We start from the raw sequence: 27565 nt of genomic DNA, 5'->3' as shown, positions 1-27565 counted from the left end.
AAATCAGTGTTTTCTGCAACTACTGGCATTTCTCTTTAAATAAGCGCACTTGATCATTCATCAAGGCTTTAGTATGGTTTCATTCTTAATCCATGAATATGAAGAACAGGGGAATAACTTCATAACAGATGTGTGGAATCATTCTTTCTATAATCAAATAAAAGTTGAGATTTCGAAATTCTTGGAAATACTATGTTTCAGTGAAAAACCACTGTAGTGATAATCTCAGACCCTCATAGGATTCTTATTGAAGAGAATGATAATGACATAATTAGATTTACCCTCTCACAGCTGCACATGACTGCAAATTCCATTTGCTAATACACCTATCAATTGTAAGACGCACCCCTTGACCCCCGGGAATGGTGCGTCATGGGTGGGTCATTTACCAACAAATTAGTGACTCAGGGTACCGTCATGGAGGCAATTGGTCAGTCAGAGCATGGAGAATAGGTGCGTCATAGTCAGTCATTTTACCGGGGTGCGTCATAAAGCCTCAGCATGGTACGAACGGCTCTGTCCACGCACTTTACTCACGTCGTCGGGCGTTTGTATTTAAACCCTGCATGCTCATCGGGATGCTCATCCTTGGATTAAAATCTTGTCTTGAATTTTCTGTCACCTTGCATAAGAAGTTATTTCACTTTTCTTTAGATCCATTTTTATATATCCAGCCCGCAAGCCCGCACGATGGCTTAGGATGAAAAACAAGTTTTTCTTGCAGCGCGCGTCTCGTACGTCGTTCCTCTCAGATCAAAAACTGATTATCTTGGGGGGGGGGGTGTTCTTTGCAAAGGACGTCTTTCGTGTTGCGGATTTATGATGCGCCGTAGGACATTGGTTTTTTTTTTAATGCCTGCCAACATATTTTATTCATTTGTTGGTGAACAAAAACCGTTGCTTAATAATACCGTATTTGCCGGCGTAAAGGCCCCACCCCCATTTTGCGAATCATCTTTGAAAAAAAAATGCATGACAGAATACCCGGCGAAGTCGGAAAAAATCTTGGTTGGAAAATTGTTCAACAATCGCCGCGGAATGGGAAATAATAAACACGCATGCTGTAATTCTTCTTACTGTTTCATCTTTTTCGGAAGGCGACGCAAGGAAAATAATCCACCATCGACGTGAAGAAACGGCCGATCGAGGTAATCAAGCGCTGCGGATGAAAACAAGAGCTGCGGAGGTAAACAAGCGCTGCGGAGGTAAACAAGAGTGGCGGAGATAAACAAGCGCTGCGACAGTAAACAAGCTCGGCGAATATATTTTATTTCTTTCAATTAACGTCTTCTTTTCATACAAATAAAGTTGAAGGTCAAGTCCACCTCAGAAAATGTTGATTTGAATCAATTGAGAAAAATCAGACAAGCACAATGCTGAAGATTTCATCAAAATTGGATGTAAAATAAGAAAGTTATGACATTTCAAAGTTTCGCTTATTTTTAACAAAACAGTTATAATATATGAATGAGCCAGTTACATCCAAATGAGAGAGTTGATGATGTCACTCACTCATTATTTCTTTTGTTTTGTATTGTTTGAATTATACAATATTTCAATTTTTACGAATTTGACGATTAGGACTTCCTTGCCTGAAACACAAAATGTTAAAATAATGGAATTCCACGTGTTCGGGGAGGAATGAAACTTCATTTCACATGACAATGACGAGAAAATAAAAATATTTCATATTTCAAACAATAAAAAACAAAAGAAATAGTGAGTGAATAACATCATGGACTCTCTCATTTGGATGTAGCTGGCTGTTCATATATCTTTTTTGTGAAATGAAGCGAAACTTTGAAATGTCATATTAACTTTCTTATTTTACATCCGATTTTGATGAAATTTTCAGTGTTATGCTTGTTGAATTTTTCTCTTTTTATTCAAATCAAAGTTTTTTTTGGGGGGTGGACTTGTCCTTTAAATAAATACGCAAGCACGGGCAGTGTTTCAATGTTTTTTTTTTTATTGAAGTCGGTGATGTCACATGAGATAAATAATCTACAAGATGTACTGACATGCCATTGATTGAGTTTGCCGTGCCCGTTTGGGCATTTAGCATTACCTGCCAACAATCCGCTAGCATTGAGTGGGTTCAGAAGAGGGCTCTGCGTATCATTGCCTGGCCAAATGTCTTGACATACATTGAACTTCTACAAAGTATGAATGTGTCATCTCTTAAAGACAGACGGAGTGAGCTTCTTGAAGGATTTGCACGCTCGTTGCTAAAATCGAAACGACATCACCACTTCTTGCCTGAAACCCGTAGGGTTGGAACTGGTCTTTCCATAAGAAATGCACATCATCTTGAGATTCCTCAGACTAGAACAAAAAGATACCAACAGTCGCCAATCCCCCACTTTGTGCAATTGTTGAACTCTGTAATATAATGTAACTTTATATGCAGCTTTATTTTTTTAGCAACTGTAACACTTTTTGTACTCCACTTTGTTTATCTTTAATCTTATTGATTTTATTTTATGTTTGTCACCTTTTTATTCCAATGTTCTTTTTTTTACTTACTTGAGTTCCACTTACATGTAATACGACTATTCGATATGTAATTCTGCCCAACTTCAATGATTTTTTGGTTCATTTATTTATTTATTTTTTACTATAAAGCATATACTGTACCAGTCACATTTCTTTGACTACCTATTTGCCTGTTTCGGCCGGAGAACATTGGATTCATTGCACTGAATTTGCTGTTCTCTGGTTTAGGCAGGTAAACATGGTAAACGGGTGGTCAAGGGATTGTGACTGGTGGTGTACTATCTACAGCATATCACATGGTTAATTCCAGAAGTTCATACCAATTTATTGTAACATCGTATTTATTTCGCTTTTGTTTTATGACTGTCATACAAGGCTCAAACTAATTGGAAATTGCAATTATTCACAACATTGATTTGGTTTATATTTTTATAGGACTTATATATTATTTAATTTGTCTTGCTATTTACAATTTTTTATATCATGTACATATTTTTCTTGTTTTAAATATGATATTTTAAAAGTGTAACTTAATTTATATATGCTTTTAATACTTGCAACTTTGCTGATGTGATTTTGACGACGATAGTTTTACAATGTTATAATTTCAATCAATAATCTTTTTTGAGATTGTCCAAATTATTTTCTCTGGCTTTATTTGTTGATTATTTGTCAAGCACTAGAATTGTGATGTAATCTTTTAATAATATACATGTACATCTTTACTTTGTAAATATGATAATATGAGTCTTCGGACTTTTGTCATGTACCATTTTCACAATAAAACCAGAATTGAATTGAATTGAATAAATAACGAGTGAGAGAGAGGTAAAGACCAAGTGAAATAAAGACATTGGCGGCGGAAGCCCAAAGAATTAGAGGGGGTCTACCTTAGTGATGGACAAATGTAAGTAAAATAATTTCACAAGCAAAAAAAAAAGGTCATCAACCTAAATTTTAGGGGGGGGGAGGACAAGAGACATTTTAGGGGTCCACCAGAATTTAGGGAGGGGGATGCAGGAAACAAAATTGACAAGCAAAAAAAAAGTTATGAACTAAAAATTTAGGGGGATCGTCCCCCATCTCAATTTTTTTGGGGACCTGCCCCCCGCCTATGAATAAAAAAGATGAACCCCGGGGGGCCACTTACATTGACGAGTGGATACCATGCGCGACCAAAAAAAAAAACGTAAAAAGGATGTCTTTTTCACGATAGGGCACGTTACGTACGTAACGTGATAAGGGTGTCAAAAACACAAAAATAAGGAAAAAGGGTATCTATTTCGCTAGGAAAAATACGTGTTTAGGGTCGAATTTGCGGGGATGATAAAACAAAATTAAAATGCTTTGTAAAGGATATCCTTTTTGCCCCAACACTTCGTGTTTAGATAGAGTCTGATTTGCGCGAGGTGTAGGAGGTGGGGTCGTACATTAGGTAAAGCCGACGACCAAAGAACCCGTAACAATAAAACATTCCTGTACTTAATTGTTTAAGGGTTCATTTCAGGGAATATTTGCCAAGAGTATCGTTTGTTTCCAATACTTGTTAAGGGTAGGGTTTCACCATGGAGCTAACAGAGAAGGGGTGCATTTTCAGAATATGGAAATTACGGTGTTTAGGGTGCTTTCGAAACCCCATGGTCGCGCATGGCAACTCATGAATGGAAGTGCCCCCCCCCCGGAGATGAACACTGATTCTTTCTTGGAAGTTTACGTGGCCTTGAAAAAGACCGTTATTAATTCACGCACAAAGCAATTGTAATTGACATACCTTGTCATGTTCCCTCGGTCTCTTTCAGCGGGAAAATATTGAAGGCGGCATGATTCTTTTTTATACTTACGCTATTTTTCCACCTGCAATAGAATATTAAATTGCATGCAAACTTCGTGTATCACCGTGTCATCTTTATCGTCGCAAAAAATCGTGTATACTATCATCATTTACTATTGTCAACATAAACGTGCTCTATCATCATCATCTTCGTCGCCATCATAATAATCCATAATGCCTAACCAGTAAAAATCTAAATCACTCATCTCAATGTTGTAACTTTAATTATCATTTTATGGCAATTCGTTGACACAATATCATTGTCACCATTTGCATTATCATCACATAATTCATCCAAAATATTTGTATTCACAACCAACCAGCCAATCATCACCACTACCGCCATTTCCCGCAGCAGACCACAGCACACATCGCAAGGTAGGTTTTTATTATTATTTATTGGCCGATGAGACTTGGAGATGCAAAACAAAAGATCAAAAGGTAAATATTTTCATTTTATTTTCCATTACGATCGATGACGATGTAAAAATAAATTTAAAAATGTAGAACGAGGTGCTGCTAATCTTCCTGGCTCCTGCAAGGAAGATAAAAATGATAACATGTTAAATCAATGTTCCACATAATTTCATAAATAGTAATGACATTCATTTCAATTAGATGGGTTGTTGTCATAAGTCTACCAATACATATTGCAAACGTACTATTACACATGCTATTGCCGGGGAATGCCGGCCCCAGACCCCCAGACAGAGTCAGATCGCTTGAGTTGCACGGTCTCTGAGCTCTGCTACGTTATATGGAAACAAATTTAGACCTAAATAGAATTTAATTTGAAAAGTAAGTTATCACGTACCGGTACTGAAATGTTTTCTTAGTTAAGTCATGCTTTTTACTATTTCATCCTATAAACGCGCTGTTTTAACTACCATTACAATGGAAGCGTCACTGTAGTCCCAAACGTACGCATACGTGCTGTTTTGACCACGTATTCAGTGTTGCCATCAATCTCCATCCCCAAATTTTCAATATTTGGGGATTTTGAGAAGCCTTTGGGGATGAAAAAAAATTATTTGGGATTAAAAGAAATTTGGGGATTTTTCATGCAATTTAGGGTATTTTTGAAGGTTTTGATGAAAAGCACCGATTCGTTATTTTTCAGTAATATGATGCTAAAATACATGAGATATATCACTCTTATGCTAAAATATGTAGATCATCCGCAATTCAACCGATGAATTCATTTTACATTGAACTTCATTGGTTGAAAATATGCGGTAAATGGTGGGGTTGCCAATCTACTTTGAATCGAAACCTAAAAAAAAGAAAAAAAATCTGCTGTGTGTTGTATGAACACATCAACTAATTTGGGGCAACAACCATGATAAATATCCTCACTTTTTCATAAATTATTGTGATTTAAATAATTTGGGGATTTAGGTTCCAATTTGGGGATTTTTCGAGTGCCATTTGGGGATTTTATTCAGCTCGGACCTAGTACTGGCAACATCACGGTATTCAGCGTTCGCGGGACACGGCTTTTGACTATCGTCACGTATAGGCCGCACCCCGACTTTGCTTCTTTTTCTCATCAAAAAATAGTGCTGCCTATACTATAGACGCCGGCAAATACGGTAGTTCATGATTAAAATGCGATACCAAAGACAGTCCTTTCAAAGACCCTCTCGTGCATTCGCCCCCTGAATGGGTATTATTCCATAGTACTTTGCAAGGTTCCTTCGCGAGAGATGTACGTACAGTACAGCGGCACGTTCGTGCCGCGCCCGCGGACGGAGTGCGTCATAGAGACAGTCGATGGTCAGTCAAAATCCAGCACTGGTGCGTCATATTTTTTCGTCCAGGCACAGTCATCGTAAGAAAAGGTCCGTCACAGTCGAGACACACAGGTGCGTCATGGTACATGAAAATCCGACTCACATCTGACAAGTGACGCACCATCCCCGGGGGTCAAGGGGTGCGTCTTACAATTGATAGGTGTATAATTCACAATGAAATATTTCTTAATATTCAGACTTCTTTTTTTCTCTATCATCTTTCTCAAAGATGTTTAGTATATAAGAATCAAATCATTATAGTCACAATATTTAAGTCCAGAGCAGGGGGTGGGGCTGATGTCACCCCATCCCTGGAAAAAAAAATCAAATCTACACCAGTGATGCAAATGACATTATGCAATTTATGAAATCTTTGCAAACTTGAATGTTAAAGAGAAACCTAGTTTTAAATTTCATTTTTTCATAGAGTGAATAATGAATAAATAAAATGAATAAGCGTTTGTAAAGATCATAATAAGAAATAGCCATTGTTATTTTAAATTCTATTCAGTATTAAGCATCAAAACTATCACATTTTAGATAAAATTGATTGATAATTTTATTATAAGATTTACCTTTTCTTTTTTATTCATAGATGCAAAAAAATCAATTGGCTGACTTCAGAATGAAACAGATGAAATGATAGATGAATGCATACGAAGGATAATATATTGAAAAATAGTCAGTATTGCTTCAAATCATATATCAAATATTATAAGATTATCCCCCAAAAAATAAACTATCAAAATAAGTGAATAATATTTAATATTTTATCTAATATTGTTGATCTTAAATCTCATTTGTTAAGGAGACAGCCTAGTTTATGATACTTACAGCTGGATTGATGTGTTTAGAGGGGGAAGAATAAAATGACATGGGTATAGAGCTAGAACAGAGTATTTGATGTGATGTAAGTGATAGTAAACACATTTTTATAGTTGATTTCATGTTTGCCCCTTTACACTCCCTAAAGGTGGTCGCTTTGGCAGTGTTCGTCTAGTCCTGTTAGTATGCCTTTTAAAGCAGATACAAACCAATAGCACCATCTCGAGTCCTCAGCTACTCATACCTGGCCAGTGTCCTGACCCATAATGCTAGTGTAGTCTAGTAATATAGACCCACTTGAATGATGACATACTAATTAAGTACTCGATACATTTATACCACAATAATTATGTTACCAAGTAGCGAAACAATTGCCTTTCCTCTCAAAACATTGTAGTTTCTCTATACAAAATACAATTATAGGTCAATTTATTCTCTGTAGTATTAGTAGAAATCTGAAAACGTATATTTTAAGACTATGTATTTATAACACAGAGTCAATGAGAGACCACTTACAGTTCACTCCCCCTTTAAGACACGAGGAAGAGAGATAGAGAAGTAGAGGATGATGATTTCAGCAATGGCTCTATAGATGGCGCTGTTTAAAATAAAGCTGATTTATACTTTGAGATGATGTGGGACTGTATATTATCTGATTTACTGGAGTGAAGTTGACTGCATGAATTTAACAAAGGTTAAAGAATCTTTTTTGTAGAGTCCACTTAATTCCACCTTCCTTAAGTCAAATAAATCTCCTTTATTAAATCATTTTTCTAGACATCATGGTTTTAGAATTTTAGACATTTTTAATGCGCAAAAACATATCCAACCTATTAAGGGTGCTCAAGATGCTTTAACATCAAATTTTTATCAATCTATTAATTACGGATTTGGGTAGACTTTGTAAAGGTAGTTAGAAATAGAAAATATTTTTCATGACCTTGACACATTATTGGAAGAAGTTCAAATGCCAATCTATAATGTGGATACACTTTGAAGTCTTCAGGGGTATTTCTAAAGGAGAAGTTCACCCTGACGAAAAGTTTATCGTAAGAATATTTTTAAAAAACAATAAAAGATATTGTGAAGTTTTGCAGAAAATCCATCAAATATCAAGAAAGTTATTAAATTTCAAGTTTTTAATTTAGGACATAATAATGAGCATCTGCCCCATAAAATATTGATAAATTTAATTTTTTAATTGTTTGTGATTAATTATTATTATTTTTTTTTTTTAGGAGCGAGTGTGAAATGATATGATATATGTAGAAAAGCTGCTCGCATATGATGTCACAAATCAAATAATTCAAATTCTAATATCTTCTTTATTCTTTGATGGATTTTCCTCAAACCTTCGACAATATTTTTTATTAATTTTTCTGTTGATTTTTCAACAAACTGTTCGTCAGAGTGAACGTCTTCTGTAAACTATTATTTTCCTGCATTGGTAATTTATTAGATTCATATGTACATTAAAAGGTTATTACTGTCCCTAATTCTTTTTTTTCTACTACAATTGACTTATTTATTGAGTGGTACTGTGCTTTCTTGCAAAAGGTGTATCATGTATTTATATAGTGATGCCTTTATTATATTACTTCATCTTAGCATTCTGCTGTATCTGTTTAGTGCCCTCTATTGACCAAAGATAAATTGCTGCCTTGATGTTTGTGTTGATACTGGTTCTGAAGTCCGCCTTACGTCAAGTTGGTTTTAATAAATGCTGAAAAAATAGAAAATATTGGTCAAGTCAAACTCTCAAGTAAGGATAGTGACATTTCATTGAAAGCTTTTCTGATGAGATGATAACAAATTAATTTTTTTTTCACTAGAATAATCAAAATTTATTAACAGAACAATGTTTCATCCAATAGTGAAAGAATTGTGAAAAAAAAGAAAGGGCTTTCATAATTTTAATATAATCTGCTTCACTTTATTCATCTCTGTACAATGTTTTCAGTATAATATACTCTGCATACATTAATACAATGTTTACAATTTAAACAATGTATACAATATGTTTACCTAGTCTGTTTTGTAGTTGCTATAACAGTTACTTCAAGTAAAGATGAGATGATCAGGAGCCAACATTCATATAGCTCATTTTGAGATGCTATTTACAGGTTCTGTTGGTATTACTACTTCAATAATTAATATTGACCCTCACTACCAATAAAGATATAAATAAAGAAAAGTGAAATTAAGAATAGAAAATAAATGTGTAGAATATAAGAAGGTTGATTAATGATTAGTAAAAGTAAAGTTGATAAATGAATGATTGGATGGATTAGTAAAGCACATTTATTGAATTAAAAATATATTGATTTTTGAGATATTATAAAAAGTATATCAAAATACAGTGAAAAGTGGGTACCTTTAAAAGTATCTGGCTTCAGCTGTAGTTCCCTTCATGAATAGGGACTATTTAGCTGTAAGCTATACTCCATGATTGAATTAACTACTCCCAAGGTTTTCACCCCAGCAAGGAAATTACCCCAAATCACTAAACTATGTTACCTCGTTAAGCTTCCCCACTACTCTATTGGGAACACCTCGTGAAAATGAAGAAAAGAGGAACGAAACAGACGATATAACTACATTATGACACACCTGTCATTTACAGCCAAACACTTCTACAAAATGATCTCCAACTCTCTTCTTGTTTTCTTCAGAGTTAATTTAAAGTTCGTCCAAGTGATGTCTTCTCCTTTCATACCATAAACATCCCTCTCTGTCTCTCTTTCTTTCTGTCTGTCACTATCTTGTACATATGATACGTCTCAAAATTAATGCGTAGAAACAGAATTACAAGCGGTAGATGATGAATTAGATAAGTGGTGGAGTTTTTCCTCCCTCTTTGCTCCAGGACGGCTTTATCGGTTTGCGCTGAGGATGGATGTTAATTTGCGGTACATGGCAGCATATAATGAGGCAAACTTTGATGACTTAATCATTGATTATCACCTTTGCAATGCCAGCATGCCAGGATGGCAATGAACTCTTATACGCACTTCTATGACTCCTCTTTTCTCACCAAGCTACTTCATTTTAGGCCGATATTCTAAATAATGAACGTTTTTCTCTCATTGGTCATAAGTAAATCAAGTTATAAAATACAGTTTCATCTCTCATTTTTTGTGAAAATTAGGTTAGAACTGGGTGGACCTTACCTTTGATGTGAAAGCACATAGGTGGGTTTAAAATGTTAGGCTTGCCTCTAGCTATGATGTGAAAAGACATGAAGTTAATGATAATATGCAACATTCATATAGGGCTTAATACAATGTTCCTAAGTGCTGCATAATATTACCCTGGCTTTAGCCCGGCTTCACTTATCAAGTGCTTAAGCATTCAAGTACCCATTTACAACATCTTGGTGGAGAGTGGCAAATGTAGATAAATGCTTGATGGAAAAGGTAACCATTGTTGGTCAGCTTGTACCATATGGTATTACTGCAGTATTAAGAGGAATAAGAGGCTTCCAAGGATTATAATGTAGATTTCCTTTTCATTTAAGTGAATTTTATTATCTGTAGAATCACCCTTTTTAGTGTTCCACCTCCCAACTCATTGGTTTCATGTTTGTGTATAGCAATTATTTTACTTTTAAGACCAATGAGGAATTTGGAGGGAGTTATACCTTCCAACACCTTAATAATTGCTTGAATAAAGCCTTTGATCACTGAAAAAAAGGGTTAGAACAAATGGGGGCTTTATATCTTCTTGTTAAGAAAACAGTCATATTTAGTATAATTTTGTTTTAAATTTCTAAGCATTACTTTACAATATCTGAATTGTGCTTGCACTAATTTTGGGACAAAGGAGCTTTACAAAGTTCAAAACTTTCAAATAGTCTTTGATGTGTCTTAAACTTATCATCCTTCTCATTCTCAGCAGAAATATTGGTGGGCAAACCCTGACCTGCATGAAGTCAGTTTACCTTTACTAATCTTTCAAATCCAAGTAATTAGCACTAGCTTTCTATATATACATTTACAGTGTATTCCCACTGGGGTACGAACTATGACGTTTGCCAAAACAAATAATCATCTATGTCATTCTATTAAAGTACTTCTGTTGATTAGTATAAATTATTACTTAAATGATTTTTCTCTCCTAAACGCTCATAACTCAGCAGAGAATATTAAAGGGATGTCAAAAGCAGAAAAAAATTGTTTCTGGTTGAATGAGAGTTATACTATATCACTTTCTTGTGTATAATTAATAATACCTGAAACTTCTTGACAAAATGGAAATCATTAACTATCTAGAAAAGGGGAAAATAATTAAAGTTCGCCAAACCCCATGCCCAAGAGTGTCCAGCAGACAGAACTTTTTGTGCCAGGGCAGGGGCCTGCAACACACAGATATATATAATAATAATAATACTAATGATAATAATGATAATCTGGTTACCTATAATGTGCCCGAGACACACATTGCGCCTGCACATTGTACATATCTAAGAGCTTAAAGATTTATTATTACCCTGTTATGGTCATCGGATTCAATCTGTCTCTCCCCCACACAATGTATGCACATCCTCCACTCCCAGGGGAGGATTCAGGCCAGTAGCCAATGAGGCACCCATAATGCTGGACAAGCTACCAGGTATCAATTTAACACCTGGATGGAGAGTGGCAAAGTGTGGATTAATGCCTTGTCAAAGTTTGCTAGGCCGCAATGCCCTCTTACAAGCAGGGGTGTGAGAGTTCAGATTTTTTTTGTTTTGATTTTCAGCTTAATTTCAGCTTATTTTGGGCCTTCCTCTGTACAAAAAGTATGGGAGCTCTTTCTATTTCAGAATTTTTCAACACTCTTCAGCTTTTTTCAGATCTTTTTATTTGTGACCACTCACAACCCTGTACAAGATTTTTTAATGCTACAGTAGTAGCTAAATATTTTGATAAATGTATGACCACTTATAAACTTCAGGTGATTTCTGTAATGGTTTTGTAATAGTAGCTGGAAAGATGACATTATTCCCTTTAACACCCCCTCTCCCCACATCTACCTTCTGAACTTTATAAAAACGTGACCAAGTAACATGGCATAGTCAATTCAATCCTAGCGGTTGATGTCTTTATCTCACTGTCAATATCAAACCAAATAAGTTAAGTGAATTCAAGTTGAAGGTCATACTGATAGGTCTTAATTCAATCTAAGGTAAGAGTCAGCTGGAAAATATGACTAAAAGAGAGAAACTCAGACAGAATTTGTGCACAAAGTGACATAAAATAATTTGTTTATATGCCCTCTGCAAACAACTAAAGAAAGTGTATACCTTTACCTTGAACATACCTTATGCACAACACTTTTTACACTGTTTATTAAGTTTTATCCTTTCTGATAGACCACCACTACTACTACTAATTCCTATTGATTGTTATTATCAACATTATTGTTGTTGATATTATTATTACTGCTACTTTGAATTAAATTATTAGTACTAGTAGTAGTAGTAGTAGTAGTAGTAGTAGTAGTAGTAGTAGTAGTAGTAGTAGTAGTAGTAGTAGTAGTAGTAGTAGTAGTAGTAGTAGTAGTAGAAGTACTAGTAGTAGTAGTAGTAGTAGCAGTAGCAGCAGCAGCAGCAGCAGCAGCAGTAGTAGTAGTAGTAGTAGTAGTAGTAGTAGTAGTAGTAGTAGTAGTAGTAGTAGTAGTAGTAGTAGTAGTAGTAGTAGTAGTAGTAGTAGTAGTAGCAGTAGCAGCAGCAGCAGCAGCAGCAGTAGTAGTAGTAGTAGTAGTAGTAGTGGTAGTAGTAGTAGTAATAGTAGTAGTGTTGTTATTATTCTTGTTGTTGATGTTATTATTATTTCATCATCACCCCACCACCACCATCGTCATCATTATCATCAAAATTAGCAATTTAATAATCGTTAAAGATATTAATATTGAAGTCATTTTGTAGAAAATATGAGTACAATGAGTCTCTATAAGTAACAAAAAGTAATGAATAACATGTTTACAGATTGAAGCATTGCAAGTAACCTGTGATATAAACTCTTTAAAATGAAAGAAAAGAAAATGGTTCTACCTAAACAAGGGAGAGAGTTAGAATAAATTCTTTCTCCATTTGACTGTATTCTCTCCCATAGGGTCTCATGATGGGGTCATAAATCCTAAGTCAGCTCGGTACCTTTCCATGGGTAGAATAAATTGGTACAAATTATGTCAATAGTAGAGAAAAATAAAGAAAATCATATTTTAGGAACCAGGGGTGGATATTATTGTGTAGGCGAGGAAACCTTCTATGATATCATTAAATCTCTGTAGCTTCTCAACATGTCTTCTTGCAAAAGTTTAAGGAAATTTCCTCTCCATTTTGTGCTTTTCTTTGGTTTACTTCATCTAGCTGTTGACGCTCTGCTTGGGACGGCCTCTCTGGGGAATGTTTCACTTTGGTCCCATAGAAAGCAGGTTGAACAAGATTAGGGATCTTGCTTGGAATTGTTCCTAATTTGATTTAGAGGGTCCTCTTTTCAGAATAGTTATCCGAGCCTCATGGGTTCATGGACCTCGACTTAAAGAGTTCTTTTAATGTCATTTCAAGAGTTTGCCGGCATTTATGGTGTGTAATTTGATTATAGTGAATTGAAATGGGACATTTTTTTATTACTAAAATGCTTCAATTTTCAGAGGCTTTGGATGTGGAAATGATTGTATTTTGAGATTATTTTTATGTGAAGAAAAAACATCTGTAAACTATAACGATAATAGTGATGATAAAACTCAAGTTATAGGCCTATTTGGCCAATCACTATAGTAGGCCTATATGCTCACCCTGATGGATAGAAACACTTTCAAACCACTTTGCAGTGCACAACACCCACTCCCTGGGGAACATTCCTGATCTGGCTACTTCATGGCATTGGATGGCACTGGAAAATTCATTTAGGCCTACCAGTACAATATTGATATCACTCTAGGGCCCTGTTGCATAAAAAATACTAACATGGTAACTTTGACTTCCATTGGTAACTACCATGGTAAACATGTTCAACAGCCAATCAAAATCAAGGATTTCATGCAATTACAATTGCATGGCCAAGTTACCAACCGTAAATGGTAACTTTTATATTATGGGACCCAGGTAACTCGAGTATAGAATGACAAATATGATAATTTCAATTAATTAGAACTAAACTTACAGTAGTTTTTGTCTTGAATAAACTTTTAAGAAGATAAGATCTACTTTAATGTTTTGTTGATTTAAATAAGAACAAATTAATTTTTGAGGAATAGGGCTATATATTTCTGTAAAACAATACCAAAGCCATTCTTTACCATAAATTTGATCCCCCACACACACACAATAGCTCAGTCAGATATTTTTTGTGTCAAAGTGAGATTTGAATCCTGATCCCCATGTTTCACTGTCTAGAATTTTGTCCACTTATCCAAAAGACATCTATTGAGGTTGGATCTGGACAGCAGCAACCAATAGGAAATGGTCACCTGAAACACACAACCACAAAGAAATATGGTCATGTGCCCTCTAGTGTTCAGTTTCTTTTAACCTAATTGCTAGCTGAGAAAGTCAATGTTGATTCATGCCTATTTCAGATAGGAAATTAGCTCAGAAAAATACACTTTTATATCATGTGCTTTATTTTTAGAAATCCCATATGGGTTAAACACTAAGCTGGTATTCTTATAACAAGTCTGTAAATGAAGTTAAGGGTAATTACATTTTCTTCTAACTTCTATTTTCTTTTTGTTCATCAAGAATTTAGAGTAAGTATTATCTTAAGACAAAACAGAACATATTTATCTGAGGTTCTGGGTTCGGTAATTAGCCAGGTCGGCAACCAGTGTGTTAATCAAATAGATACAAACTTTTTATCTGAAAATCTAACCATTCATCAAACTATCAAATTTATTTCTTATTGTCTTACCAGCAATGTTTTTATAGAGCACTGAAACTCATTCTAAATTCTAATTTCTATCCTGAAGATTTTCTTCCTTATCTTGCTCTTTATGCTATCATTTTAAGTCAGTACTTACAATACTCCCACCTTATATTTTTGCTCTCTTTTGAATTGATTTACTGGTTCAGATATGTCATACAGCTGTCATTCAAGCTAAACTTACGAGTGTACAATAAATAAGCAGTAACCATGTTCCTAGTATTAAACACCCACCTGATGCAGCTTGTGACATCTTACCCCTCTGTGCCTTTAGATATATTTCTTTTACCACATAAATTGTTTCCTATGTCCTCCAGTGCTTTCCCTAAATCTATAAATCTCTCTGACCTTTGACCTCCCATAAAGCGCTTGATCCATTTGACCCTGTTTGCTGGTGAAAGGTCATTGGAATAGAGAGAGAGAGAGCAAATGAGGGGAGGGGATATTCCAGGCTCTTCCAGTTATGTGTTTACAAGAGATTTTGCAAGTAACATTTTGATATGGGCAACGTGTAGTGTTCCGCAATATTTTGGTTAGTGCTCCTTTACAAATTTGTGAACTTGGCAAAAGAATTTAAAAAAAACATTCCCTAACAACTTTGCTAATGCTGATGACACTTGACAGTGGACTCTTTAGAATGTTTCAAAACAACAGATGGAGATATTGTTGGTTTTCAAGAATAACTGCATGAGTGGTATGTGTGAAGATATATGAGAAGTAACATTTACCAGGAGACACCACCTTCAACCACAGGAAAGTTTATTCACTCCTCTAAAAACAACCCTTTCACACACTGCTGAATGCTATACCTTCTCTTCAAGACATAAACCCCTTTTAGACTGGCCTTACTCTTTCAAGGTCAAGTCCACCCCAGAATAATGTTGATTTGAATAGATACAGAAAAATCAAACTAGTGTAATGCTAAAGATTTCATCAAAATCGGATGTAAAATAAGAAAGTTATGATATTATAAAGTTTCACTTATTTTTCTCAAAAGTGTGATATGCAAATGAGAGTCGACGATGTCCCTCACTCACTATTTATTTTGTTTTTTATCGTTTGAATTATTTAAATTTTTATTTTTTTTACAGATTTGACAATAAGGACCAACTTGACTGAACCATATAGTATTAAACAATGCTAAATCCACATGTTCAGGGAGAAATTAATCGTTTCACTCGACAATGAAGAAATGATTAGAATATTCATATTTCATATAATAAAATAAAAAAGAAATAGGGAGTGGATGACGTCATCCGTCAGCTCATTTGCATATCGACCAGGATGTGCATATAACTGTTTTGTAAAATTAAGCGAAATTTTAAAATGTCATAACTTTCTTATTTTACATCAAGTTTTGATGAAATTTTCAGTGTTAATGCGTGTTGGATTTTTATATTTTTATTCAAATCAACTTTTTGTTGGGGTGGACTTGTCCTTTCACTGCAGGTCTGCACTAAGAGCAGACCATGCACATCGCTTTTGTTAACACCCTTTTCCATAAATTGTCCAAATAAGTGATCAAACTGTCCTGGTAAATGCACTGGCCTATGGGAAGCATTTAGTTTTACATGCATGCAACAAGTGACCTCAGTCTGACTGGGATGAATATTGGCCCAGATTTGTTGCTCCCTTTCAGTCAAACCCTGGTTCATGACTGTGCGGATCTGGCCCATGCCTGGTGCTTCTAAACGCAGTGTGAGAATAGCATGGACTGTTTTGGCCCTGACCGAAGCCAAGTCATAACTTATCTCCAGTTCTTATGCTGTGACTTGGTGTGAGTCAAGCTCAAGTGCAGACCAGCACCAGGGATTTACTGAAAAGGGTTGTACTAGCTTTCTTGAAGTTGTGTGATATCTCCTCTGTGTTTTAAGATAAGGTCAGAGGTCAAAACTATGCCAGTGGTTTGGGATTTGTGCTACAGGAAAGCAAAAAACATGAATTCTTGAGCCGGAATAATATTTCAACCGTGTTTGAAATTATGGGTCTAAAAAATTTCTACAATCTGGTAGTGGTACTATCATCAGTAGTAAAGAAGGCATACATCTAATAGGGAAATGAGCCCTCGTTTTTCATAATATTCAAGAAAAATGGGTAAATAGATTTATCTCTAGGAATCCAATGTCTCTTGTCAACATCAAGTTGGATTTAAAGTGGAGGTTCATAGCAGAAAAAATGGTTTAAAATATTGTTGAAGGTTTGAGGAAAAACCATCAAAAAATAAAAAAGTTATTATAATTTTAATTATTTGACTCAATTCACATCCGCTCCTAAAAAGAAATTTTAAAATAGTCATCTTGAACCATTGAAAATGCAATTTATGCATTTTATAATTATATCATATGGGGCAGCTGCTTGTTTGTGATGTCACAAATCAAAATTGAAATTCTAGTTACTGTCTTAACTTGAACGGATTTTCCTCAATCTTTCACCAATATTTTTAATGATTTTCTGCTGTTTTTTACAACAATGTTTTTATCAGGGTGAACTTCCCCTTTAAGGATTATTTTGCATCTAACAGGTTGATACAAAAATGGAACACGTGACTCCATAGGACTAACACTGTAGTTAAAGAAGTGAGATTCTCCATCTAAACCTGTATTCAATAATAATAAACTTTGATATTAATGATGTATTCCAGTCAGGTCCTTGTGTATTCAAACAACTCACTTTCATGACATCTCAAAATGACTTGAGGCATTGCAGTGTCTACATTTATTATGTCAAGATCATGGAGTGAGGGGGGGGGCACTGTCATTGCAAATCGGACACCTTGTTGGTATTTTTTGGGGCCGGGCATTGTATGTTTGTAAAATGTAAAGGATGTCAAAATTGCCAAAATCAGGAAAATGGTTAGTCCTACATTCTCAACAACATGGTATGTGCATGGAGCTACTAACACAGATACATGTATGTGCATGGACCTATTACAAATAGGTCCACGGTATGTGTAAGCATTTTTTCATCCTATTATGAATAATCATAAAGAATATTGATGGATCATGGATTATTTACGATGGGTAATAATAGGCCTTGGGTGTACAAGATTAATTCCATAGTCTCCTTCTTGTAATGGTAGTGCCCCTCCTCCTTCTCCACTTTCAGACATGCAGAGGGGTTTCCCACATGAAGGATCATGACACTGTGTGGTTCATTCCAAAATACTCTCCAATTACCAGTGGTTTCACCAGTGGAATGCCATATTTGGTCAAACTCCATCAGTCAGTGCTGGCATGGCACAATCTCTATTTCTCTGTCATATCACTTCTATAGATGCTTTCATACTCATTCGTCATTATAATTACTTGTAAATGGGGTTAAAGCTATGGAAGCAACTATTTCCATTTATACCAGCTTTCATCACCAGAAATATTCAAGTTGGAATTGTTATTTTTCCCTCTTTCATTAAGAAATTTATAGTCTATTGTGTTCAGGAGAATTTAAATTTCTATCATATTTCCATGGAGCTAATAGCTCTATGATATTTCTGTCTCTGTCCTATTCCATGTGTGTTATATTAGTAGTCAAGATTATTATTGTTAACTTTCTGGTCTACCGCTTTCAATTCATTAAGACTAATTGATTAATTTGATTAATTCATATTGTTTGTTTTTACCTGAAGAGTGAAAGAGTGTGTTGAGAGAGCCTTATCATGTGTTATGATATTAGTTTCCACTCTACTTGGTAGACTAAACTTCCTGAGATTCCCTTACACCCTCAGGCTCTTAACAAGCTCAAGTTTCATCATAATCAGAAAATAAATCCTTCTTAAAATATTTGACTGTATACATTGAAGATAAGAAGCTAGGTTTTAGCATCACACTACCATGTGAAATAACATTCTGCAACCTGTGTCAGAGAATGGGGGGGGGGGGGGTCAATAATGGTTCACATTTGGAAATAGAGAGAATTATATATGGAAAGAGTAGCATTTGTGTGTGCAGTGCTTGCAGGGTGTCAAAAGTGCTTGATATTAGAAACAAGTTATTTTTTTTCATAAAAAAGGTAAAAATTTAGGGAAAAGGGTAAGTTTCTTGATTTTATTCGTTTCTATACTATTACTAGAGTTTTCTTCCCCCTGTGAAGGGAGAGTGTAAAGTTTCTAATTTGATACATAGCAAGTCTCTCTTATTGCCACTTTAATCCATTCTACAAAACATTGTTTTTGGTTAAAGGGGCTCACAATCACTTGTGCTAAACTGAGCTTTGCCTCTCCCTTTCTGCTCACTGCTCCTCATAGTTGCATAGTATACTCGAAGAATATATCCAGGGAAAATTCCCTTGTACACATAAAATTATGTATGGTCAAATTATAGGTATTGGGGGATGGAGGAAATGTAGTGAAATAGTTTCTTCAGTAAATTATGTAGAATGACATTCCCACATGTGGTCTGCCTATCTGATCATAACACAACCATTAAATTATCACCAAGTACAAGTTCCTCCTTTTGCTCAACACCATGTGTGTTTAATAGTCTGAAAAGTCAGACTTGAACAAATTGAAAAATATATGTAGGCCTATATTGGTAGCCAAGTTTAAGAAAAGCCATGTTTTTATTGACACTTTACCATTTATCATCATTATCAAAGAATTTCACTTTTGTTCCTTGATTATGATTACGTTAAAATAAAACCTGATTACAGTTTTATAGGCCCTCGGAGTCAGAGCTCGACTTTATTTTCAATTTCATTTTTTCAACCATAAATAATAGTATCATTAGTTTTGGGCCATAAAAAATTGTAATTATTTTGATTTGGTCCAACCCATAACATCAACACAATGATAAAGAAATTCATAATAATAAAGAAATATTAAAACCAAACCATTTTCATAAAAAAGGAAGAGTATAATTTCTGGACTCTTTACGATAAAATGGGGTATACTTGTTAGACTAGTGATCTGTTTTGTGGGATGTCAGTGAGTCTGGTGTATAGCAGATTGATGAGTTAAATTCATTATGACATCCTGATACAGCTGTAAGGACAGACAAGCAAAGATTGGAAGAGATGGAAGATGAAGATATGAAAAAGAAAGGATGAAGCCACCAGCAGAGCTTGGTTTCCCACGCTCACCCATCATCATCATCTCACATTCCTCATCATACAAACATCATTCCTCAAGTGGACTCAGTAGTTTACAACTTCCAGACTTCTCCATTCCTCAAGCATCATCACAATTAGGCTTTTTACACAGGATTTTCTTGGCCCCGGACTATCGCTAACCCCGTACTATCCTTAACCCCGTACTATTTATTTTCCTTTTCACACATGCCAAATTGTTTTTGCTAACCCCGGATAAGGAATGCTTGCTTTTTACACACGAAACTCGCTAACCCCGGACTATTGGTAGCTCATGAATATTCACGAGCGCACTGAGGGGTCATTCGAGTCATATCCAAAATCGCTGACTTCTGGCGCGCGCTTTTTTTTCATCGCCGTGATCGCTGTCATGAATATTCATTATACTTACCTCTGATTACCTCTGATTGGACAACAGGGCCGGCTCTGTTGCGGGGCATGAATGGGAGCGCTTAGCCCACTTTCGTTTTACACATGCGATCTTAACCCCGTACTATTGCTCTTAGCACCGCAATTGGTGGGATAACCCTGCTTTTTTGCAGGGCCAAATAATCCCGTACTATAGGTGGGGTTAGCCCACTTTGCAAAAACGCTGTGTAAAACGAAAGTGGGCTAAGCTTAACCCCGTACTATAGGTGGGGCTAAATTGCCATTTAGCCCCACCAATAGTACGGGGTTAAGGAAATTTTAGCCTGTCTAAAAAGGGTAAAAGTGTATCTACTCAGCACCATCCCAAGTTTGCTACATCTCGAGATTTAAGCCCGATCGGCCCTCTTCGTGATTAATCTTGAGATTCAAGAAACCCCATCTCCACCATCGCAATAAGAGCGATTCCTACTCGAGCAAGGCATTGATGCATTATGGTCTGACACCGGGAATAAATAATCTTGAGTGCATCTGCACCTGCGAATTTGTGCGATAATTTATAAAATAGCGCGCTATTATACAAATGATCCCAAGTCAATGCAATTGATTAATTTATTAATTAATCCTACGAACCAGCGTGATAATTGCTTCTCCATTACAAAAAATCTCGAAATTGTTCAGATCGGGATAATTTGGCGGATCAGAAATAGCGCACTAATTTGAAAACTTGGGATGGTGCAGACGGCCCGGTTGTCGAGGTTTTTTCACTACATATATCAAATAATACAGTACAAATCAATGGATGCAAAATAAACCTGTGCAGAAGAATATTTGAAGCAGAAAACGGGATCGAATATCTATAGACAAATGTGATAGAACAAGGCAACCAAGCTGATCGGGGGGGGGGGTTTATTTGGGAAGTTGACCCCAACAAAAAAAGTTGATATTCAGATTCAGATTTATTTCCAACAGAAATGACATAAATATGGATACAAATCATTTTTCATACATAATAACAAATATTACAAAACATTAATGATAATTAACATACAAAGATAATACAAAACATTTTGTAGACAAATTATAATATATAGTTTAGATAAAAGAAAGGTATCTGTGGAAATGGGAGATATCTATAGAAAGAGAAAAATAAAAAAGCATTATGCTGAATATTTCAATCAAAACAGATGTAGAATAAGAAAAATAAAACTTTTTTTTAAATTTTGCTTAGTTTCAAGAGCATCTTTCAAATCTACCCAAAAATATCAGGTCTTTGATTGTTTTTTCTAATTTGTCAAATAGGTACCTGTATATATGACTTTACCTTAAAGAGAAATTCCAGTAGTTGCAGTAAACACTGATTTCATGAGAAAGTCTGTAAAACAAGGCTTAATTGTCAGTATATCATCGAGGATCTAGATCTGGTACAGTTACATTAACTGAACTTTGTGAAATCTTGAAATCTACGCTAAAAAATGTTCACACCGAAGATCCCCAACACAGATAAGCGCACGTGGGACAATGTATAGTTATTGCTTAGAGCGTCGGGCCCGACGCTCTACCCGAATCCCATGCTTATTTGCTGATTTCTCAGCAATTACACAATTTCTTCCAGAATCCTTTGGCACATGCTTTTTATTTATACAAACATACACTTTGGTGGTCATTTCATTGGATTCTATACGAACTCATTTTGACATCGTTACCAAAACTAGCATTTACCTTTAACTTGAAATTCAAAATCATGGAGACAAGTGGATGGAACTTTGTGATCTTTCTTAGTATACCAAATTATGAAAAAAAAACTGCTTCTAGCCACAGGATACAAAGCAAGGGAGAAATCAGACAGAGAATTCTGAATGTTAGAATACAAGCCAAATCTTCAGTTTCAAGAGCATATATAATCAACAAAAAGAAATTGTTCCAGACTGTTTTGAGTTGTAGGATCAAAGTCAGACTCTCTTTCTAAATGTATCCTGCTATGTTCATAACTGATAAGTCCAATATGAGTTATTTTTAGTATGAAGATATGAATCTTGTCTCCAGAAAGGAAAGTCGTATGGATTATAATGATACATTTGTTATCAGATTATATCCCCCTCATCAATTTCTCATTGTTTAGGCCTCATTACCCTTATTCACACTTACAATGTTTTTTAAAGTTTACAAATATTTCCTATTAACTTTACCCTGATATTATAATAATATCAATAATAGAAATAGGATTTATATAGCGTCTCGATCCATTTTGATAAAATGGTCAAGAAAAGGCAAGAGTGCTTTGTTTTCCATTTATAGGTGATATTTGGGACTGATATTTCTTTCATTAATTTTTTGTATAGAAATCCACAAAAATAGTAATTACAGATGAATTGATAAAATCCTTAAAACCATGCAAAAGAATGACAGTTGACATAACTTTTTATACTTTGGTTGTTCTTGACAAGCTATAGTAACAAGAAATGTTTCCAAACAGAAATCTAACTTTATAGTTCATTCATTTATTAAATATAAACATTTATTAAGTCCAGAGGAAAACATCTCAAAACCTGGTCATCAAATCATATTAATAGTTAATATGTGGAAAGGCAGTACTTTGAAGAGTTATCATTATTAAGCAGGTCTACTGGTCTTGATTCTGATTGTGAATGTGACAAAGATAATATCAGTGAAATACCAAAAGATGATAACCATAATTATTACGCAATATAATGATCTGTTAAAATAGGCCTAAGGTAACTGAGATGTAGATGACTGAGCACGCCTGTACTTTCTCATTTTCAAGGCCAAAACCCATCTTTAATTTCATGTTTGATGGTGCGTCCTTTATCATTTTCATTGTTTATGAAATAGTGCTTTAAGAGAACATATGAGCATTTCAAAATGCTCAAGTGTGTTAACAATGAGCATTTCAAAATGCTCATTTACATTCGCGTAATGAAGTTTAAACTGCTCTGTGTCTCCAACCATTTCTTCTGTATGTCATCTAGAAAATAATACTAATAAACCATAGTCAGGATGTCAATGAGTAATAGCTAAATGCCATGTCATGTTACTTCAAATACCCCTTTCACACTTGCATACTGAACCAGTTTAATTTTTTTATGGTTGATGTCAAAGGAGGAAGTTTATGAATAGCTAAATGACCAGTCTAAAGTTTAAAGGGGAATCCAGCCTTGGCCATAAAATGTTATGTTGGGAAGGAGAAAAATAAATTAAACAGAATGGTGAAAGTTTGAAAGAAATCGGACAAGCAATGAGAAAGTTATAGCTGCTTTAAAATTGAGATCACTAATACTATGTAGATTTCAAATTGGCAACTGTGTAAGTAAATTATGACAAGGGGCAAGGACAACTTTCCCATAGGCCATGTACTTTATAATCAGGGATTTGTGGTTTTCTTATAAGTACCCATTCCCCTGGGGCAGTAATCTAAATATAGCCCAGGTAGTATATTGTAGTATGTCCTCATGAAAGAAAAATATAATTTGAAATAAAAATTTTGGGAAAAATGACAGTTTAGCCATAATATGTATTGGAGTACATGGAAGAGTAGTCCTTGCCTTACATCACTATGACATCCCATATGCGGCCAATTTGAAGTCTCCATGGGTATAGTGATTACCAATATTTACAACTTTTAAAAATTCATAACTTTCTTGTTGTTTGTCCAATATTGTTCAAACTTTCACCTATCAACTTGTCTGATTTTTCTTTTTCTTATGAAAACAAGTTTTTATTTGGGTTGGATTCCCCTTTAATGGTCAATTTGAAAGCAAATCTTTTTCACTAAGGGTCTAAGTAGACCTACAGTGCATGATTATTCACTGTACATTTAAAACAAAGAAAAGTAACAAAGTAGCTGCATACATTTGCATATAATTTACAATTTAGTAGTCAAATGCATTAGGTTATATTTTAAATCGATTCTAAAGTCAATGAACTTGTGTTAGAATAATAAAATGAACTATAAAAAGCGGAAATTGTCTACTGTTTTTCATAAAGTTGTTCATAAAAATTTGTGAAACTCTGATAAAAGATGATGGATGGAAAGAGACTATAAAAAGGTGAATGCTTTTATTAGAGATGATCAGAAAATTAATAGCAAATGGCAAATAAACAAGGTGAATCTAAAAAGAGACAGAAGAGTACAATACATTGAAATACAAGAATACAGTACATTAAAAACATAAAATGTATTAGACAAGGATTAAACAAAGGGATTTAGTACGATTCAAATTCAACCTAACATAACTAAAGAAGTATAGATTTCAGAGATGGCAGAAAACAAAACAAAAGAAAAATAGGCCAACGAGAAATAGTAGAAAAGTATTCATTTAAACCTGAAAAAACAGGAACACAAACAAATCAATAGAGTATAGAATATTTGATAAATTTGTATGATACTGGTGAGTGAATAATTGCTATAAAACTAATTTTTTAAATATATTTTCCCCAGGAGTTATTCCCTTTAATAGATCAAGAAATGGTCAATGACCTGAGCAGCATGGTGAGGGGATCATAAGGGATTATATATGAGGATGAGTGAGAAGGGGAGTTAAACAGCTGGCATTCATTCAATTCAAAACACTCTCCAGATGAGACAAGATGTGTTTACTTGATGACATTACAACAACTCATGTCAACAAATCACTATAAAAAAAGCATGGAATTTGAAATCTTTTGGAAACCTGCTGAATGTATGATATTTCATGTGTTACAATGGATATGATGATGTGCTCCTAATTGAGAAATAGCATTGGATAAACCCAAAACATTATTAGGCCATATGTATTTTCATTCATTCAAGCAAGTGAAATAAGTTATTCATACACAAATATGTAAATATATGTGTAGATTTGTTTAGTAATGTGAGGATTTCCCTTTTTATGGCCGAAAAGGGGTATTGAATTATTTCACAGTTTAATGTGTTGTATATTCTAATTTACCATGTTAAATTATTTATTTACTTTGTTATTTGGTGCTTCTAAATCATGGAGTCTTTTTACCAGAATGTCTGGAGCATATATCACTAGTGCTTTTTGCGATTTCCATTTTTGTGTGTAAGATGTTATTTGAATGCTCTTTTGATGTGTCCAGTGTTGTAAGAAAATTAAATTGGTTTTATCTTCTTCCTTTCTTGTCCTCTTGTTTTCCTTTCTGCTTTCCATTCCCATTCTTTTATCTCTTCCCCTTCCCCACACCCTTCCTTTCTCTTTTTTTTTCTCAGATGAGGAAAATGTTTCTACATTCAGAGGTACTGATCCTGGTTTGCAGAAGATAAGGGTCAGATCAGCCATCAGAAGATAGTCAGCAGAAACAATATTATCAACACCAATATTTACATCATCAACATTGACAATAACATCATCAACATCAACATTGACAATAACATCATCAACATAAACATTGACAATAACATCAACATTAACAATAACATCAACATTGACAATAACATCATCATCAACACCAACATTGACAAAAACATCATCAACGTCAACATTGACAATAACATCATCATCATAAACATTGACAATAACATTAACAATAACATCAACATTGACAATAACATCATCAACAACATCATCAGCACCACCATTATCATCATTATCAACATCATTAACAACAACACCAACATCATCACCACTGCCATTATCAGCCTCGATATCCATCTTCATTATCTTCATCATCTTGGTCATCAAATAAAACATCATCTTGAGACATGACAAAAAAAAAAACACCAAAGAACTGTCAGATAATGGTGGACAAAAATGTTTTCATTTAGAAAAAAAAAGAAAGCTATCTAGAGAGAACTTGGTTTTCTTTGATTTTGGACAAAGAGTTGTTGATGTTATCAGAAATGAATGCATCTTTTGACTTAGAACATAATTACGACTTATATAAAATGGAAAGTCATATGAAAGAAAGAACTTCATCTACTTAAATCAACCTCTGAAAATTTAGGATAAATGATTGATAGAAAGGATTAACAACCTAGATCAACAAGGAACTTCATCATCTGGATTGACTATTGAGGTAAAAATATTTCCTGAGTTTAGTTCTATAGTTCATCAGTTCTTTTTCTTCATCTCATTTTTGCTTCTAATTTTGTTATTGGTATTTTCATTGTTGCTGTTTTGTTATTGCTATTATTATCACTTGTAGTAGTACAAGTGTTTTGTTACACTTATCGGAGATGAGTTGGATTTTTGTGGGTGGGGGGGGTTAAGATTTTTTTTACATTTTGGTTCTAAGGAGTTATCAAAAAATATAGAACTTGTGTTGTAGGTCACTTCAGTACATGTGATAGGTCCATGGTTGTACTGTAGCATAGGGTCCATGGTTGTAGTGAGATAGAGATGGGAGGGGGTAAAACATTAATATTTTCTCTAATACATTGCAAAGCACTTGAAGTAAAACACCTGAACCTATTATGATTAGCTACCTATGTAAAGATATTTGATGTAAACCTTCAGGTGGCTATCCCTTATGTTCAGTATTGACAGATTGACTAGAGCAATAGTACTGCCATTGAGGACAAATGGGGTTATTCACATTAGACAAATGCCATGGTTTAGTATTGGATCATAATCTATTCAGCATATTCATACGTATAAAGAACAAATATAAATGATAGGATAAGGAGGGTCACATGGATGGTTGGGGGGGTGCCCTCGCTATTCATATCTGGGCAAGTGTATAATGATTTAACAGTAATATACACAAATTTCTATAATGAATAATCATAGTTAACCATCCCTCTATTTACTGATAAGTAGGCCTTGTCTGTAATTATGAATCCTCTACCAGTGGTTTAATATTACCTGTTTGTCCTAGTGTGAATACCTGTATAGACTGCTATTTTTCTAAACAACAGAAAATTGAAGCATCTATGATGGTGGTGAGATATTTATGGTCCATCTTGGACAGGAAATATACTATAATTTTCATGTCCACCCTGGGAATATGCCTGTTATTAACTTTTACTATAGAAATATTGAATAATCTCATGAATAAGGCTGCAAGTTGTTGTTTTCAGAATTATACCCCTTTCATATTGCGCTTTTCACCGGCGAACTTCACTGGCGAAGTTTGCCAGCGAAGGGGAAAGTGTCCAGTATGAAAGGTACACAGGAGAACTTCACCGGTGAAGTTCGCCGGCGAACTTCTCCACCTCTAGAGGTGGAGAACTTCACCGGTGAAACTTTTCACCGGCAAACTTCGCCAGTGAAACAGCCAATATGAAAGCAAACCGGAGAACTTTAATG

General features: G+C 34.8%; 1 protein-coding gene across 1 annotated transcript in view; it reads left to right on the top strand.

Moving 5' to 3' along the window:
• The window catches only part of LOC121419393 (DNA repair protein RAD51 homolog 2-like), a 35544-nt gene extending 9852 nt beyond the window's left edge, over window positions 1–25692 (top strand). The window contains exon 4 of the mRNA XM_041613847.1: window positions 25528–25692. Within this exon, the coding sequence (XP_041469781.1) occupies window positions 25528–25607 (80 nt within the window). The 3' untranslated portion in view covers window positions 25608–25692. The remainder of the gene's footprint in view (window positions 1–25527) is intronic.
• Window positions 25693–27565: the final 1873 nt, after the last annotated feature.

This window comes from Lytechinus variegatus, chromosome 7 (assembly GCF_018143015.1).
Source record: "Lytechinus variegatus isolate NC3 chromosome 7, Lvar_3.0, whole genome shotgun sequence".
NCBI lineage: Eukaryota > Metazoa > Echinodermata > Echinoidea > Temnopleuroida > Toxopneustidae > Lytechinus > Lytechinus variegatus.
This window is presented reverse-complemented; position numbering and strand designations above follow the sequence as displayed.